The sequence below is a fragment of the Setaria viridis genome, chromosome 8 (assembly GCF_005286985.2).
Source record: "Setaria viridis chromosome 8, Setaria_viridis_v4.0, whole genome shotgun sequence".
NCBI lineage: Eukaryota > Viridiplantae > Streptophyta > Magnoliopsida > Poales > Poaceae > Setaria > Setaria viridis.
This window is the reverse complement of record NC_048270.2, coordinates 37,938,446-37,952,094: the sequence shown is the minus strand read 5'-3', so window position 1 is coordinate 37,952,094 and position 13,649 is coordinate 37,938,446. Positions and strand designations below refer to the sequence as shown.

Below are 13,649 nucleotides of genomic sequence, written 5' to 3'. Positions count from 1 at the left end.
TTTAATTAGTAGCTGCATTATTTACTCTCCTGTTTCTGACATTTGCATACTCCTGTATTGGCAGAAATGCCCGACTACATGCTGCGCGTTGACGTTGGCTCCCTTTACCAGTTACTTCAACGCTTCAAAGCCCAGCCGCCATCTTTGCCGCCAATGCCGACACTGAATGATTCAAGCGTGGAGGAGCCACCGCTTCCTCCTGTTGCGTCAAGGAAGAGAGATCTTTTACGGTACACAAACTCAAGACTACCTTCTCTTGCTATGGGGGTTGGCATTGGTATGTTCGTTTTGCTTCTGGTTCTTGCTGCCATCTTTGCAACAAAAAGACTCAAGATTCATAAAGCCAGAAACATGAGGGAGAAATTCTTCAAGCGAAACCGCGGGTTGCTGCTTCGACAACTAGTAGATAAGGACATTGCCGAAAGGATGATCTTCAGCTTGGAAGAGCTCGAGAAGGCAACAAATAAGTTTGATGAGGCTCGCATCCTGGGCGGCGGAGGGCACGGCACGGTGTACAAAGGCATACTGTCAAACCAGCGTGTTGTTGCCATTAAAGTGTCAAGGCTTGTAGTTCAAAGAGAGATCGATGAATTCATAAACGAAGTTGCCATCCTTTCCCAAATAAACCACAGAAATGTAGTGAAGCTTTTCGGGTGTTGCCTTGAGACAGAAGTCCCATTGTTGGTCTACGAGTTCGTTCCAAATGGGACACTTTACGACCACCTTCATGTTGACAAGCCTCAAAGACCACTGACATGGAAAGATCGGCTGCGTATCGCCTCTGAAGTTGCCAGTTCTCTGGCCTATCTTCACTCAGCTGCTTCGACATCGGTGGTGCATAGGGACATCAAGACATCCAACATACTACTTGATGATCGATTGACAGCCAAGGTTTCGGACTTCGGTGCCTCGAGAGGCATTGCAATCGATCAATCGGGAGTGACAACCGGCATACAAGGAACATTCGGCTACTTGGATCCCGAGTACTACTACACAAGGCGATTAACCGACAAAAGTGACGTCTACAGCTACGGCGTCATGCTTGTTGAACTTCTAACAAGAAAGAAAATTATGTACACTAGTCCATCAACCCGTGCTCCCGCACGGGCTAGTATTTTTAAAGTTATTGTATTTAAAAATTATTTAGAAATTAAACTCCTAGCTAATAATCAAAATTGTTTAATTACTACTCTCTTATTTTTTAATATTTCAAGATAATACTTATACAGATATGTACCTATCTTTGTCCAGTTGTCATTGATTTTTAATTAATAATTACTCTATGCATGTTTTCATCCATATTCATACTTTTTCCATTTTGTATCACACCTCCAATCCTCAATACATTATGTTTAGCATACAAATCAATATTTTTCATCGATTCCTCACATACTTGTATAAATGGTCTAAATTGTGGCATTCATCATGTGTATATACTTTAACTTAGTATTTTTATATTAACAATGTCATAAATAGGTAATTTAGAATCATATATTAGTTTACTTTTTGATATTTCTGTATGATGCACATGAAGATAATTAGATTAAGATTTAGGTGTTTACTTTCGGTTATTTTTAATAACGACATTTGTGGGTAACATAGATTAAATTTTAGAATGACATTTTAAGTTATACTTTATAATGATGTGTATCAGTAAATTGGATGAATATTATGGGGTTACTTTAGATTATTTTTTATAATAGTTGAGCTCGATAATTTAGATATAGGTTTAGACCTCATTTTTGATATTTTCACAATGACAGTGATGGGTAATTTTTTAGAAAATATAATAGATCAATGGCTATAATTATTAGAGTTTATAGGATTGGTGTTTGATGTTTTTTAATTTTTATAAGAATTTGTCTCTTTTTTCTAGCTTGTCTTGTGGGAACTAATGCGGAGTCTCCAATGGAAAAAGAATAAAACTACATTGCTACAAAACTATTACCATAAGCTATCTCTCGTTTGTTAAATATTCAAACACAATACTTATTTAGATAAATACTTAATATCTTCATCCAATTGTGATAGATTTTAGTTAGTAATTACTCTATAATATTTTCATCCACATTTATAATATTTGACTTTTCACTTTGCATCCCAGGTATGTGCTTGAATTTGTTTAATGAACCTTAATTTTGAGATACAATTTTAGCATAGATATTTCTATTCTCATCACTTTATATGCTTATAAATGGTGACACACATCATACGTAAAGACCTTAATTATTATATCGTATACCAATAGTGTAAGATATAGACTATTTAGAATCATATATTGCTATATATTTTTACTTAAGGTGATTTGATTAAAACATAGGGTTACCTCATGTTATTTTTAATAATGGCATGTGTGGGTAATATAGATGCAAATTTAAGGGGTTACTTTAAGTAATAGCGGTAGGCAATTCAGTTGCAAATTAGGGGGTTATTTTAAATATTGTTTATAATGGCATAAGTGGGTAATTTTGATGAAGAGTAAGGGGTTACTTTAGTTTATTTTATATAATGGCAGAGGTGGGTAATTTATATATAGATTTAGGGGGTTACTTTAGGCTATTTTCATAATGGCATAGGTGGGTAATTTTTTTAAAAACATAATAGATTCAATGGCTATGATGATTTGAATCTGTCGATTGATGGTCGGATGTTTTGCTTTTTTGTGAGAATTTATAGGATTTCTCTCTTTTTCTAGAGTGTCCACCTAGGAATCCTAGGTGGCTTCACCTGGAGACTTCAAAAGGAGCCTCCAATTAGTAATAGTAAGATTTCGCCTGAAGGTGTGGGCCTCGTGGCACACTTTGTCACGTCCCTGGATCAAGGTGAGCTCAATGAGATACTAGATGAGCAGGTCATCGAAGAAGGAGAAGAGGAGGGCAAACAATTGGCGGAAATAGCAGCAATGTGCTTGAGGATGAAGGGAGAAGACAGGCCAACCATGCGGAGCGTGGAGATGAGGCTTCAAGGGCTGCTGGGTTCAGAGGTTAACACTTCAGTGATTGGAGAGGGTCATGTGCATGGACTGAACGGCCTAACATTTCAAGGTGGAAATGCCAATGCCGGCGACAACTACTGCAGTAGACAGTACAGCATCGAGGAAGAGATCTTAGTTTCTGCGAGCTTGGAGCGCTGATCCTCACGCCACATTCCCATCCAACAGCAAAGCTATCTACTCCTATACAATGCAGTAGTAGTACCAGTACTCACTCCTCAGCCAATTGACTGCTGGCTTTCATCCCACTTGTGTCATCCTAAAATTATTCGTGCACTCCTCAAATTAGCTTCAGTTATTAGCATTAGGTTATTCTACCTCCCATGTTTTGAACCAAGGACCTGATTTTGGCCATTGTGACGAAGGAGGGAGGGATCTTTCCTCATCTCTTAATGAGAGTTGAGATGGAGATATTCTTGATGCGGGACTCTGGATGCGTTAGAGATGACCATGGTGATGGTGTGGTTACGTTGGTTTTGGGATGGAGATCATACTAGTTTTTATCAGCTGCATAGTTAATCACCACCTTTCTCCATAGATTTCTTTTAGCTCCTGCGATACTGTTTGTGAGGACTGAAGATGTTTTTTTTTTCGAAAAATTTGAAGACCGAAGATGTGACTCTAGGCCCTTTAGAGCATAGATTCTCCACAGAACAAACTCTGAACAACGGCACTACTACTACTACTACACAGCATTCCCGAAGAAACACGCCGAAGGATCAACAACATCAGAAAGCAAATCCTTAATCTTGTCATCACTTCATCACGACTACAACAAGCATCTGGTCATTCATCAACCTGAATCCCAACAGTAACGCTGTGCTTCCTATGACATTCTGAACGACGGACCAGATGTGGTTGTCAGTGCTACTGTATATCCGACAAATATTCAGACAGCCAACAAACCAAGCCTGCGAACTGCGGCGCCGTCCCTGAACCACCGCTTCGCTTCCCACGGTGGTCCACCCATGCGGGCTGTAGGGCCGTCGAACCTAAACTCAACTGACAGCTGGGTCAGAAATCTTTGGAGGTGAAGCATGCATGATAGACTAGTTCTTCATGCACGATCTCAAAGTCAAATCTGACTGAAAGTTTCAAGTTTTTCTCAGGATGTATGCCTACCAAACCCATGAGTAGTTGAGTAGTAGTAAGAGTTAACTATGCATCAACGGAAAGATTCTTCACTTCTACGCATGCAGAGTTCTCACCAGTTACCTGGTTACCTCGCTGTGCACAAAACAGAGAACTGCTGGTTGACTTTGAATCGGTAATTTTGTTGAGGCCTCCCACAGCTTTCCTCTGAATTGATGAATATCCTTGGAAAAGAATTATCTTCGATTGCGTTATCGGTTGCTTCGCTCTCATTGCCCGGCGGCCGCCACCTGTGCTAATTTTCAGGCTGTAGGGCCGTCGAACCTGAGTCTCCAACTGATAGATACGAAGGCGAAGGACATCTTTCAAAAATAAAAAAGAAGGCGAAGGACGACAGAATTCTCCAAGCACGATCCTGAGGTCAGAAATTTGACTGAATTTTTTTAAGTTTTCTGTCGAAGTACGTGTGGATACACGTAAAGATCTTTCATGTCTACACACGCAGGTAGCCAGATATATTAGTTAATCATGCATTTTGAAGATGATCTTATCATTAGCTTCGTCATTTTGTTTGTCGCAGAGGCCGTCATGGTTGACTTTGGATTGGCCAACGGTCCTGCCCAGCTACCGCGCGCGCGCCGCCATAGCCCATAAGATGGCACTGCACACACGCTTGCCATTTCAGAGGAACAGAGCCATCTGCTACGAGCGATGCGCAGCCCCGTCGTGCCGCTGCTGCTGGCGCAGCTCGCGACGGCGGCGGCGGCGGCGAACATTGCCTTGGCCGGCTGCGAGAGCAAGTGCGGCGACGTCGACGTGCCGTACCCGTTCGGCACCACGTACGGCTGCCACCGGACGGGCTTCAAGGCCACCTGCGACCGCTCGTACCAGCCGCCAGGCTCTTCCTCCAGAGCGACGGCCCGGAGGTGCTCGCGATCTCCATCCGGAACAGCACGGTGCGCGTCCGCGCCACGGCCTGGTCCTTCGCCGCCGGCAACAACAGCGACGCGAGGGTCAGGGTCCTGCCCACCAACCTCCGGCCGTACGTGCTCTCCGCCGCGCGGAACAGCCTCGTCCTCGTCGGCTGCGGCTTTCAGGCCGCCGCGCGGACGGCGACGACGCCGTCGCGGCCAGGAGCCGCCGCCGCCACGTTCGGCTCGTGCGCGCCGTCCTGTTCCGCCGACGAGCAGCAGAAGCTCCGGCGTGGCGTCGGCTGCTGCGAGTCGCCCATACCGACGGGCCTCACGTCCTTCCGCGTCCAGTTCTCATGGCAGGAGAAGAACGCCACGGAGCCACGGCCGGCGTGGGTGGCGCCGGGTGCCAGCGTGCTCACGGTGGAGCAGGAGTGGTGGCGCGACAGGGACAACGTGTGTTCGCCGTCAAGATGTCGCTTCTCTCCTCCGGGAACGCCGCCGGGCTGGTGTTCCCGGCCGTCCTGGAACTGGACGCTCAACAAGTCGTCGTGCGCGACGGCGGCGAAGCGGTCGGACTACGGCTGTGTCAGCAGGAACAGCGAGTGCCTCAACTCCACGAGGAGCCTCCCTTTCCAGATACAAAAGAGTTTTAGTTTTATCCAAAGTCAAAGCGACAACATCAATCTCAAGCAATTGCGTAAAGCAACTTCATCAACCTTTGAGACATTGCGTGTAACGTGTCTCGTAGTAAGTAAGAAAACTAAAAGAAACATTGCATCTGCAGTATCGTAAAACAATTATGCTTTTTTTAAAAGGATTTATAATGTTGGTGCAAGCGAATTGATCTGGGGGGCTAGAGTATATCGTTCTGGGCTCGGAAAGAACTAGGCTCCGTTTCCTCGCCAGCTGCTAGCTAGGCCAGTTTCTCTACTGCCACCTGGAGGACAAGCCCAGGTCCAGGTGACTAGGTGAGTAGCCAGCCCATCAAAGGTCTCCTCAAAAATTCCATCGGCTAAATCAAATTCAACGCAGCAAATTACACTCCCTGCGGTGCGGTCTCTGGAAAAGAAATCAAGTAAAAATCCATGGAACAGTTGCCGTACTTGAAGCAAAGCAAAGCACTTGAAGCAAGTACTTGAAGCAACATGTAGTTCCACTTCCACTAATAGCTACTGACAACAAGTACTTGAAGCAAAGCAAGAACTTGAATGTGGCACGGAAGGGTGGAAGATCAAAAAAATATCATATCTCGACAAGCAGTGTGCATTGCATGCCTTTTGGAAATTTGGATCGATGGCTATGCAAATTGCTGCCATTAGCTCTCAAATAAACATTTCATTAAGATGAAGCACAATGATTAGAAAGCAGTCGACCTGCATGGCGAGGCCGACGTCCAGTCAGCTGGTAGAAACCTTCTAGAAATGTGACGGCGCTTATTAGTCCCTACGATTAAGATGCTGACGGAGGAAGCAGCAGGAGGATCCACAGATAATGTTAAGCTCTATGAGGCTACCAAACCTCAACCTTGAGCGAAAATTTCAGTTCGTTCATGATGACTCTCATGCCCGATTGCTCTCATCATCGATCCGTAGTGCATGTGGGAACTCTTGCATGGTGTCTGATCCCATAACACATTTCACTTTGTTATACGTACGTGATGTGTGGTGAGGTGATAGCACACGCTTTGATCGACATAGATATTGCTCTACCATATGTACTGTGACATTTACAGAGTGGTGGTTGAAAGTTTGAATTCGTTCGTTGATGATGAGATGAAAAGGAAAAGCATGCATAATCAAATCACACGGACAAACTCAATTTACTCCAAGAAATGAAATCGTAAGGTTTTGCCTCGGTTTAATCATCAATATTACAATTAATATACTTAGCAACAAGATGCTAATTCAGGCTTTTCCTACATGAACAGATCAGCAAACCACGTTCGTTTTTTGGTTTTAATTAAAACAAAAAACAAAGAAGCAATCAAAACAAGGGCGTGCATGGGAAAAAAATTGGGTGAGACGGTCCGCATACTCATTCTGTGCAGCCCGTCCCCTGATGCCCGACGTGTCGCCACCAGGAGGGGCAATCCTAGATCCGCAGCTCAGGCTCTCATTTCAACAGCAAAAGCTCGCAGCTCGGGCTCGGCTCCCTCCAATGCGCAGCTCAGAGCGGCGGCTCCAGACTACTCCACCAGATTCGGAGGAGGACGGAGGAAGGGGGGAAAACGCGCGTGACGTGTGCCTGCGTCGTATGAGCACGCTGCCATCGCAACGATGACCAGGATGGCGGCCGAGGAGATGGGACGGGCCTCCGCCTCTGCGGCCATGGCGGAGGCGGCGCCGGCGCAGGCAGGGTCGAGGTGGGCACGGGTGTGGCTGCCCTCGCTCCGCTGGATCCCCACCTCCACCAACCGCATCATCGCGGCCGAGAAGCAGCTCCTCTCCATAGTTACGACCCCACCCCCCAAGGCCCTGGTCACTTAGTGTGGATTTAGTACATTGCAATTAGACATGTGCTAGTTGAGCGACTGGTTGTCAGTTCATCTGCAATCCAGCTCGGCTAAGATTAAGGTCCTTCACTCCTTCTGAACGTTGAGCTCGAAGCTGATACTCTGGAACAGGGCAATTGCCTCCCCTTTCATGAAGACTGATTGGACTGTTGCTGCAGTTTCACTTTCGTCACAGTTATCAACTGTTAGTGCTCTAGCTAACTGCACTGTTATGAATTCTACTAACTGAATGTTGGGGACTCTGAATAGAAACTTGTCCGTGTTCTAAAAAAATCACAATTTTGTTGCTGTGGAATCCCTTGGGTCGTAGTCGATCACTTAATGTGGATTTTGATGGTTTTGTCCTGTGCTGAGTAAGGAATTTTGCTCAGTGGCTTGAGATCATACAACCACATGGTGTAAGACTTTGTTTTAGGGTAAATGAGCAAATTCAATTAAATTATCGAGTGCTGTAGTGGTTCTGTAGCGCATTAGAAAAAATGTAGCGGCTTTTGGTTATCGGTGGACCAAGAGTGTTGGGTGGTGGGATGATTGAAAGATTGTGATATTATTTTTATGATATGGTATAAAGCACTGATTCTACCTGATGGGTAATCTATCCATTCTTTTTCACATTTCAGATTTTACTCAAGCTTGCAGGTTTACTTAAAATGTATCGGTCGATCGATATTGTTTTTACTCTGAAATTTTATGTTCTCATTTTGTTGTGACTGAATTTTTTTCTTGAGCACAGCAGACGTAGAGAGTGGACTGTGGAGATCTAGTTGATTTCACCGATGCAGTGAATCGTGGTGAACTGGTGGTAATACATTTATAATGCACATGGGCATTAGAGTATATGTCGGTTTATTTCCTCCTGTTGATTGGCTCGCGCTGCTAGAGCCTTTTGGAAGCTGCAGAGGAAGAGAAAGAGAGAAATATCCAACTGCCCAAAGAGGTCCTCGACGAGATCAAGCTCACCACCTAGTTGGAAGTCATGTGCTTGGAGCAATCCAGACTCCATAGTGTAAATGTTTGATATTGTAATTTATACTTTGTTGTAATCACAGATGTACAGAGATTATTTGTTGACAGTATCAAGTGTCCATGTATGATATGTGCAATGATATGTAGATGGCTTGACATGATCAATGTATCACCTTCTCTTTTGATATGAAATATATACGGATGTTTCAAATTCTGGAATGTGATGGGTATGTTAAAAAATGATCTTTGTCATGGAAGAATTCTCTGTCATGATCAATGCCGTATTTGCATGTGTTGAATGTTTTAAAGTGTGAATCTGGTTCAATGATCCTCTTTGGTTCAGTAATCGATGGCGGCACGGCTCGTACGACGCGGGCACACGTCACGCGCATCTTCCCCCTGCTTCCTCCATCCTCCTCTGAATCTGGTGGAGTAGTCTGGAGCTGTCGCTCTGAGCTGCGCATTGGAGGGAGCCAAGTCCGAGCTACGAGCTAGCTTTTGCTGTTGAAACGAAAGCTTGAGCTGCGGATCGTGGATTGCCTCCTGGTGGCGACGCGTTCGGGCATCCGGGGATGGGCCGCACGGAATAAGTATGCGGACCGTCCCCACCAATTTTTTTCCCGTGCGTGGCTCCCCCATGCATGCATGGCAGGAGAAACATCCGGCGCTCGGCACGACCGCATGCAAGAAACAGACCAAACCAAGCGAGCAAGCAGAGGCGTGGCCATGCATGGCCGGAGACGACGAGAAACACCCGGCCGCTCCCACGACCGCCTGCACCTACCTAGCGGCCACGAACGCATCGGTCCCGTCGATGCCGCGCGGCCAGCCACCGCCCGCCACCGCTCCTCCATAAAAGTCACCATGGCGACGGTGTCCCATCGCTCAAACCTCCCTCACCGCCCCTCCTCCCCCCCTCCCATGGGCCCTCCTCTCCGGCTCCGCCTCCTCCCCAGCAATGGCCGCCTCACGGCGGCTTTGCTCCTCCTGGCCGCTTGCCTGTCCGCCTGCAGCGTGCAGGCGGTGACAAGCGCGGAGGCCTCCTACATCGCGCACCGCCAGCTCGTGGCCATGAAGGAGGCCGGCGGCGGCGAGTCCGGCGACCTCCCGCCGGACTTCGAGTTCGACGACCGCGTCGGCGCCAACTTCCCCAACCCGCGCCTCCGCCGCGCCTACATCGCGCTCCAGGCCTGGCGCCGCGCCTTCTACTCCGACCCCAAGGGCTACACCTCCAACTGGGTCGGCAACGACGTGTGCTCCTACAACGGCGTCATCTGCACCGAGGCCCTCGACGACCCCAAGCTCACCGTCGTCGCCGGCATCGACCTCAACGGCGCCGACATCGCCGGCTACCTGCCGCCCGAGCTCGGCCTCCTCACCGACCTCGCCTTCTTCCACATCAACACCAACCGCTTCTGCGGCATCATCCCCAAGAGCATGTCCCGCCTCTCCATCCTCCACGAGTTCGACGCCAGCAACAACCGCTTCGTGGGGCCCTTCCCCTTCGTCTGCCTCGAGATGGCCTCGCTCAAGTACCTCGACATCAGGTTCAACGAATTCGAGGGCGAGCTCCCGCCGGGGCTCTTCGACAAGGACCTCGACGCCATCTTCGTCAACACCAACCGCTTCGTCGGACACATCCCGGAGAACCTCGGCAACTCGACGGCGTCGGTGGTCGTCGTCGCCAACAACGGGCTGACCGGGTGCATCCCCAAGAGCATCGGGAGGATGGCGAGGACGCTGGACGAGATCAACTTCCTCAACAACAGGCTCGACGGCTGCCTGCCGCTGGAGATGGGGATGCTGCAGAACACCACCGTCATCGACGTCAGCGGCAACGTCCTCGTCGGGACCCTGCCGGAGCAGCTCTCCAACGTCACCAAGCTCGAGCAGTTCGACTGCTCCAGGAACGTCTTCACCGGCATTGTGCACGAGGCCATCTGCGAGCTCCCGGCGCTTCAGAACTTCAGCTTCGCCTCCAACTTCTTCAACTCGGAGGCGGCGCCGTGCATGCCGTCGGAGAAGGCGAGGGTCAGCCTTGACGACAGGGACAACTGCCTCGGCGCGCTCCGCCCGGCACAGAAGACCACGCTGCAGTGCGCGCCAGTGCTCGCGAGGCCCGTCGACTGCAGCAAGAACGTCTGCGCCGGATACCCGGGGAAGCCGGCGGGTCCGCCATCGCTGCCGGGGAAGCCACCCATGGTCAAGGTGCCTCCGACGCCCACGCCGACGCCCACGCCTACGCCCACGACGCCGGCGCCTCACCAGCCGGGTCCGCCCGTAAAATCACCGAACACACCATTACCACAGGGTCCATCGCCAAGCCCGGCCCCGGCCGCGCCTGCCGTACCCGTCAAGTCGCCGCCGGCACCGCAGCAAGCTGCTCCGCCGCCGCCCAACTCCGCCTGGCTCCCGGTGACACCCGAGCGCCCCAAGGCGTCGCCACCACAGGCACAGCCTCCGGCGCCAGCCAAGTCTACTCCGCCGTCGACTCCAGGAAGCTCACCCCCGGCGAAATCCACCCCGCCTCCTGCACCAGTAAGCTATCCCCCAGCGACGCCGGCGAAATCCACCCCGCCTCCTGCTCCAGTAAGCTCGCCCCCGGCGACGCCGGCGAAATCCACTCCGCCTCCGGCACCAGTAAGCTCGCCCCCGGCGACTCCGGCGAAATCCACTCCGCCGCCGGCACCTGTGGCGTCACAGCCACCACCCGCCAAGTCTCCTCCGGCAGCACCGGTCGCGTCACCACCCCCACCCGTGAAGTCTCCCCCATCACCAGCGGCGCCAGTGGCCTCGCCACCACCTCCGGAGAAATCGCCTCCTCCGCCGGCACCGGTGGCCTCATCGCCGCCGCCCGTCAAATCGCCTCCTCCGCCGGCACCGGTGGCCTCACCACCACCGCCCGTCAAATCGCCTCCTCCGCCCGCGCCGGTGGCTTCGCCGCCACCGCCCGTAAAATCGCCTCCTCCACCGGCACCAGTGGCCTCTCCACCTCCCCCGGTGAAGTCTCCGCCACCACCCGCTCCGGTGAGCTCGCCTACTCCTCCGGAGAAATCTCCACCAGCTCCAGCTCCAGTGAAATCTCCACCGGGACCTCCATTTAAGTCTCCGGAAACGCCTTCTGATCACTCTGCGCCACCTGAATCAACTCCAAGCGAACCACCTTCAACTCCGGAGAAGCCACAACCACCGCCATCTCCGGTAGAGGCGGTAACTCCACCATCCGAGTCTTACACACCGGAAGAACCAGCTAGCTCACCACCTCAGCCGCCGACGTCGTCGACACCACCGACACCGGTGACCTCATCACCTCCTCCAGTGGTGAAGTCTTCACCACCACCAGCTCCAGAGGTAGTGAAGTCTTCACCGCCACCCGCACCGGTCAGTTCACCGCCGACTACGCCTAAGGCATCGGCTCCACCGGCTCCGGTGAGCTCGCCACCTCCTCAAGAGAAGACTTCACCACCTGCGCCGGCCACATCACCTCCGCATCCTCCTGTGAGCTCACCGCCTCCTGTGGTGAAGTCTTCGCCACCACCTGCGCCCGTCAGCTCGCCACCGCCTGCGCCTAAGGCATCACCTCCACCCGCTCCTGTGAGCTCACCACCTCCTGTAGTGAAATCTTCGCCACCACCTGCGCCGGTCAGCTCACCGCCGCCACCTGCGCCTAAGGCATCGCCTCCACCTGCTCCTGTGAGCTCTCCACCTCCTGTGGTGAAGTCCTCGCCACCGCCAGCACCAGTCAGCTCGCCACCTCCTGCGCCTAAGGCATCACCTCCACCAACTCCGGTGAGCACACCGCCTCCTGAGGTGAAGTCCTCGCCGCCACCTGCGCCGGTCAGCTCACCACCACCTGCACCAAAGGCATCACCCCCACCTGCTCCTGTGAGCTCACCGCCTCCTGTGGTGAAGTCCTCCCCACCGCCTGCACCGGTCAGCTCACCACCGCCTGCGCCTAAGGCATCGCCTCCACCTGCTCCTGTGAGCTCACCACCACCTCCGGTCAAGTCACCACCTCCACCTGCCCCAGTGAGCTCACCTCCTCCCCCAGTGATGTCTCCACCGCCACCGGCACCAGTGAGCTCACCACCACCACCAGTAAAGTCGCCGCCACCTCCAGCACCAGTGAGCTCACCACCACCTCCAGTGAAGTCTCCTCCTCCACCGGCACCGGTTAGCTCTCCACCACCTCCGGAGAAATCTCCTCCTCCACCGGCACCGGTTAGCTCTCCACCACCAGTGAAGCCATCGTCGCCGCCACCAGCTCCAGTAAGCTCACCACCTCCAGTGGTCGCCTCACCCCCGCCGAAGCAAGAAGAGGTAACATCATCACCACCACCGGCGGAATTCCTACCTCCGCCGTCATTCAACGACGTCATCCTCCCACCCATCATGGCCAACAAGTACGCATCACCACCGCCCCCTCAGTTCCAAGGGTATTAAAGCTCCATGAAGAGATCGATGGCAACAAGTGATTGGAACAGCATATAAGCAGATCGCAAACACATACCACGCAGCTACATGTGTAACCCTGCTTCTGGCGCCAATGTGCTAGCGTACTTTTGTAAGAACCTGCTCATTTTTGTTCCTATGATGCAAGTGCTATGCGTGATCATCTAACTACGTGAGGCGACAAGGTGTAAGCGACATGCCTTGTACTATCCTTTTAATTTTATATTTCAGAAAAAGAGGAATGTTTTCCTGAAAAGAAAAAGAGTACGAGATGATGAAGGAACAAAGTTACAAGTTTTTTTTATTTTCTTTAGTTTGTATTGTTCATATATTGGTAAAATGATGTATATGATCCATGGATGATGGCTATTTCTTGCAATTTTAAATTATCTGGTCCTTGTTAATTGAACTTTTGGAGAATGCATGTACTTTGATTCTTATTATTTGTGTTGGAATTGACTACCATATGTTCAAATCAACTCTCTGTTTTCCTTTATTTGTGTTTAGTCAGCTCAAGATGAATTGTCATTGCTATGAAAACTGAAAATATGTGTCAATTTGCCATGGAAACTATGAAAAGCTTCACTTTTACATGGCTCACTTGACATTCCCTGAAATGAAAAGAGAAATCAGATTTTTGTTTTTGAGACCTAAAAGAGAAATCAGATGCGAGCGAAGAAAAACAAACTTGACATTTTAAGCTTGGGCCTGGAACAGCTCC

General features: G+C 50.4%; 2 protein-coding genes across 2 annotated transcripts; both read left to right on the top strand.

Moving 5' to 3' along the window:
- The first annotated feature begins 64 nt into the window (after positions 1-64).
- LOC140220094 (wall-associated receptor kinase 3-like) lies at positions 65-3,201 on the top strand. Its single transcript, XM_072295525.1, has 2 exons — positions 65-1,073; positions 2,758-3,201. Exons 1-2 carry the CDS (start codon positions 67-69, stop codon positions 3,131-3,133), a joined length of 1,383 nt encoding a protein of 460 aa, XP_072151626.1. The 5' UTR covers positions 65-66; the 3' UTR covers positions 3,134-3,201.
- Positions 3,202-9,340: 6,139 nt separating this feature from the next.
- Positions 9,341-13,314, top strand: LOC117834630 (uncharacterized). Its single transcript, XM_072290330.1, has one exon. It carries the CDS (start codon positions 9,341-9,343, stop codon positions 12,917-12,919), a length of 3,579 nt encoding a protein of 1,192 aa, XP_072146431.1. The 3' UTR covers positions 12,920-13,314.
- Positions 13,315-13,649: the final 335 nt, after the last annotated feature.

Excerpts from the sequence above, each read along its gene's own strand:
- LOC140220094 (XM_072295525.1), top strand. The coding sequence starts at position 67 with ATGCCCGACTACATGCTGCGCGTTGACGTTGGCTCCCTTTACCAGTTA. Across the intron at positions 1,074-2,757 it reads CTAACAAGAAAGAAAATTAT|TAATAGTAAGATTTCGCCTG; the intron begins GTACACTAGTCC and ends GCCTCCAATTAG.
- LOC117834630 (XM_072290330.1), top strand. The coding sequence starts at position 9,341 with ATGGCGACGGTGTCCCATCGCTCAAACCTCCCTCACCGCCCCTCCTCC.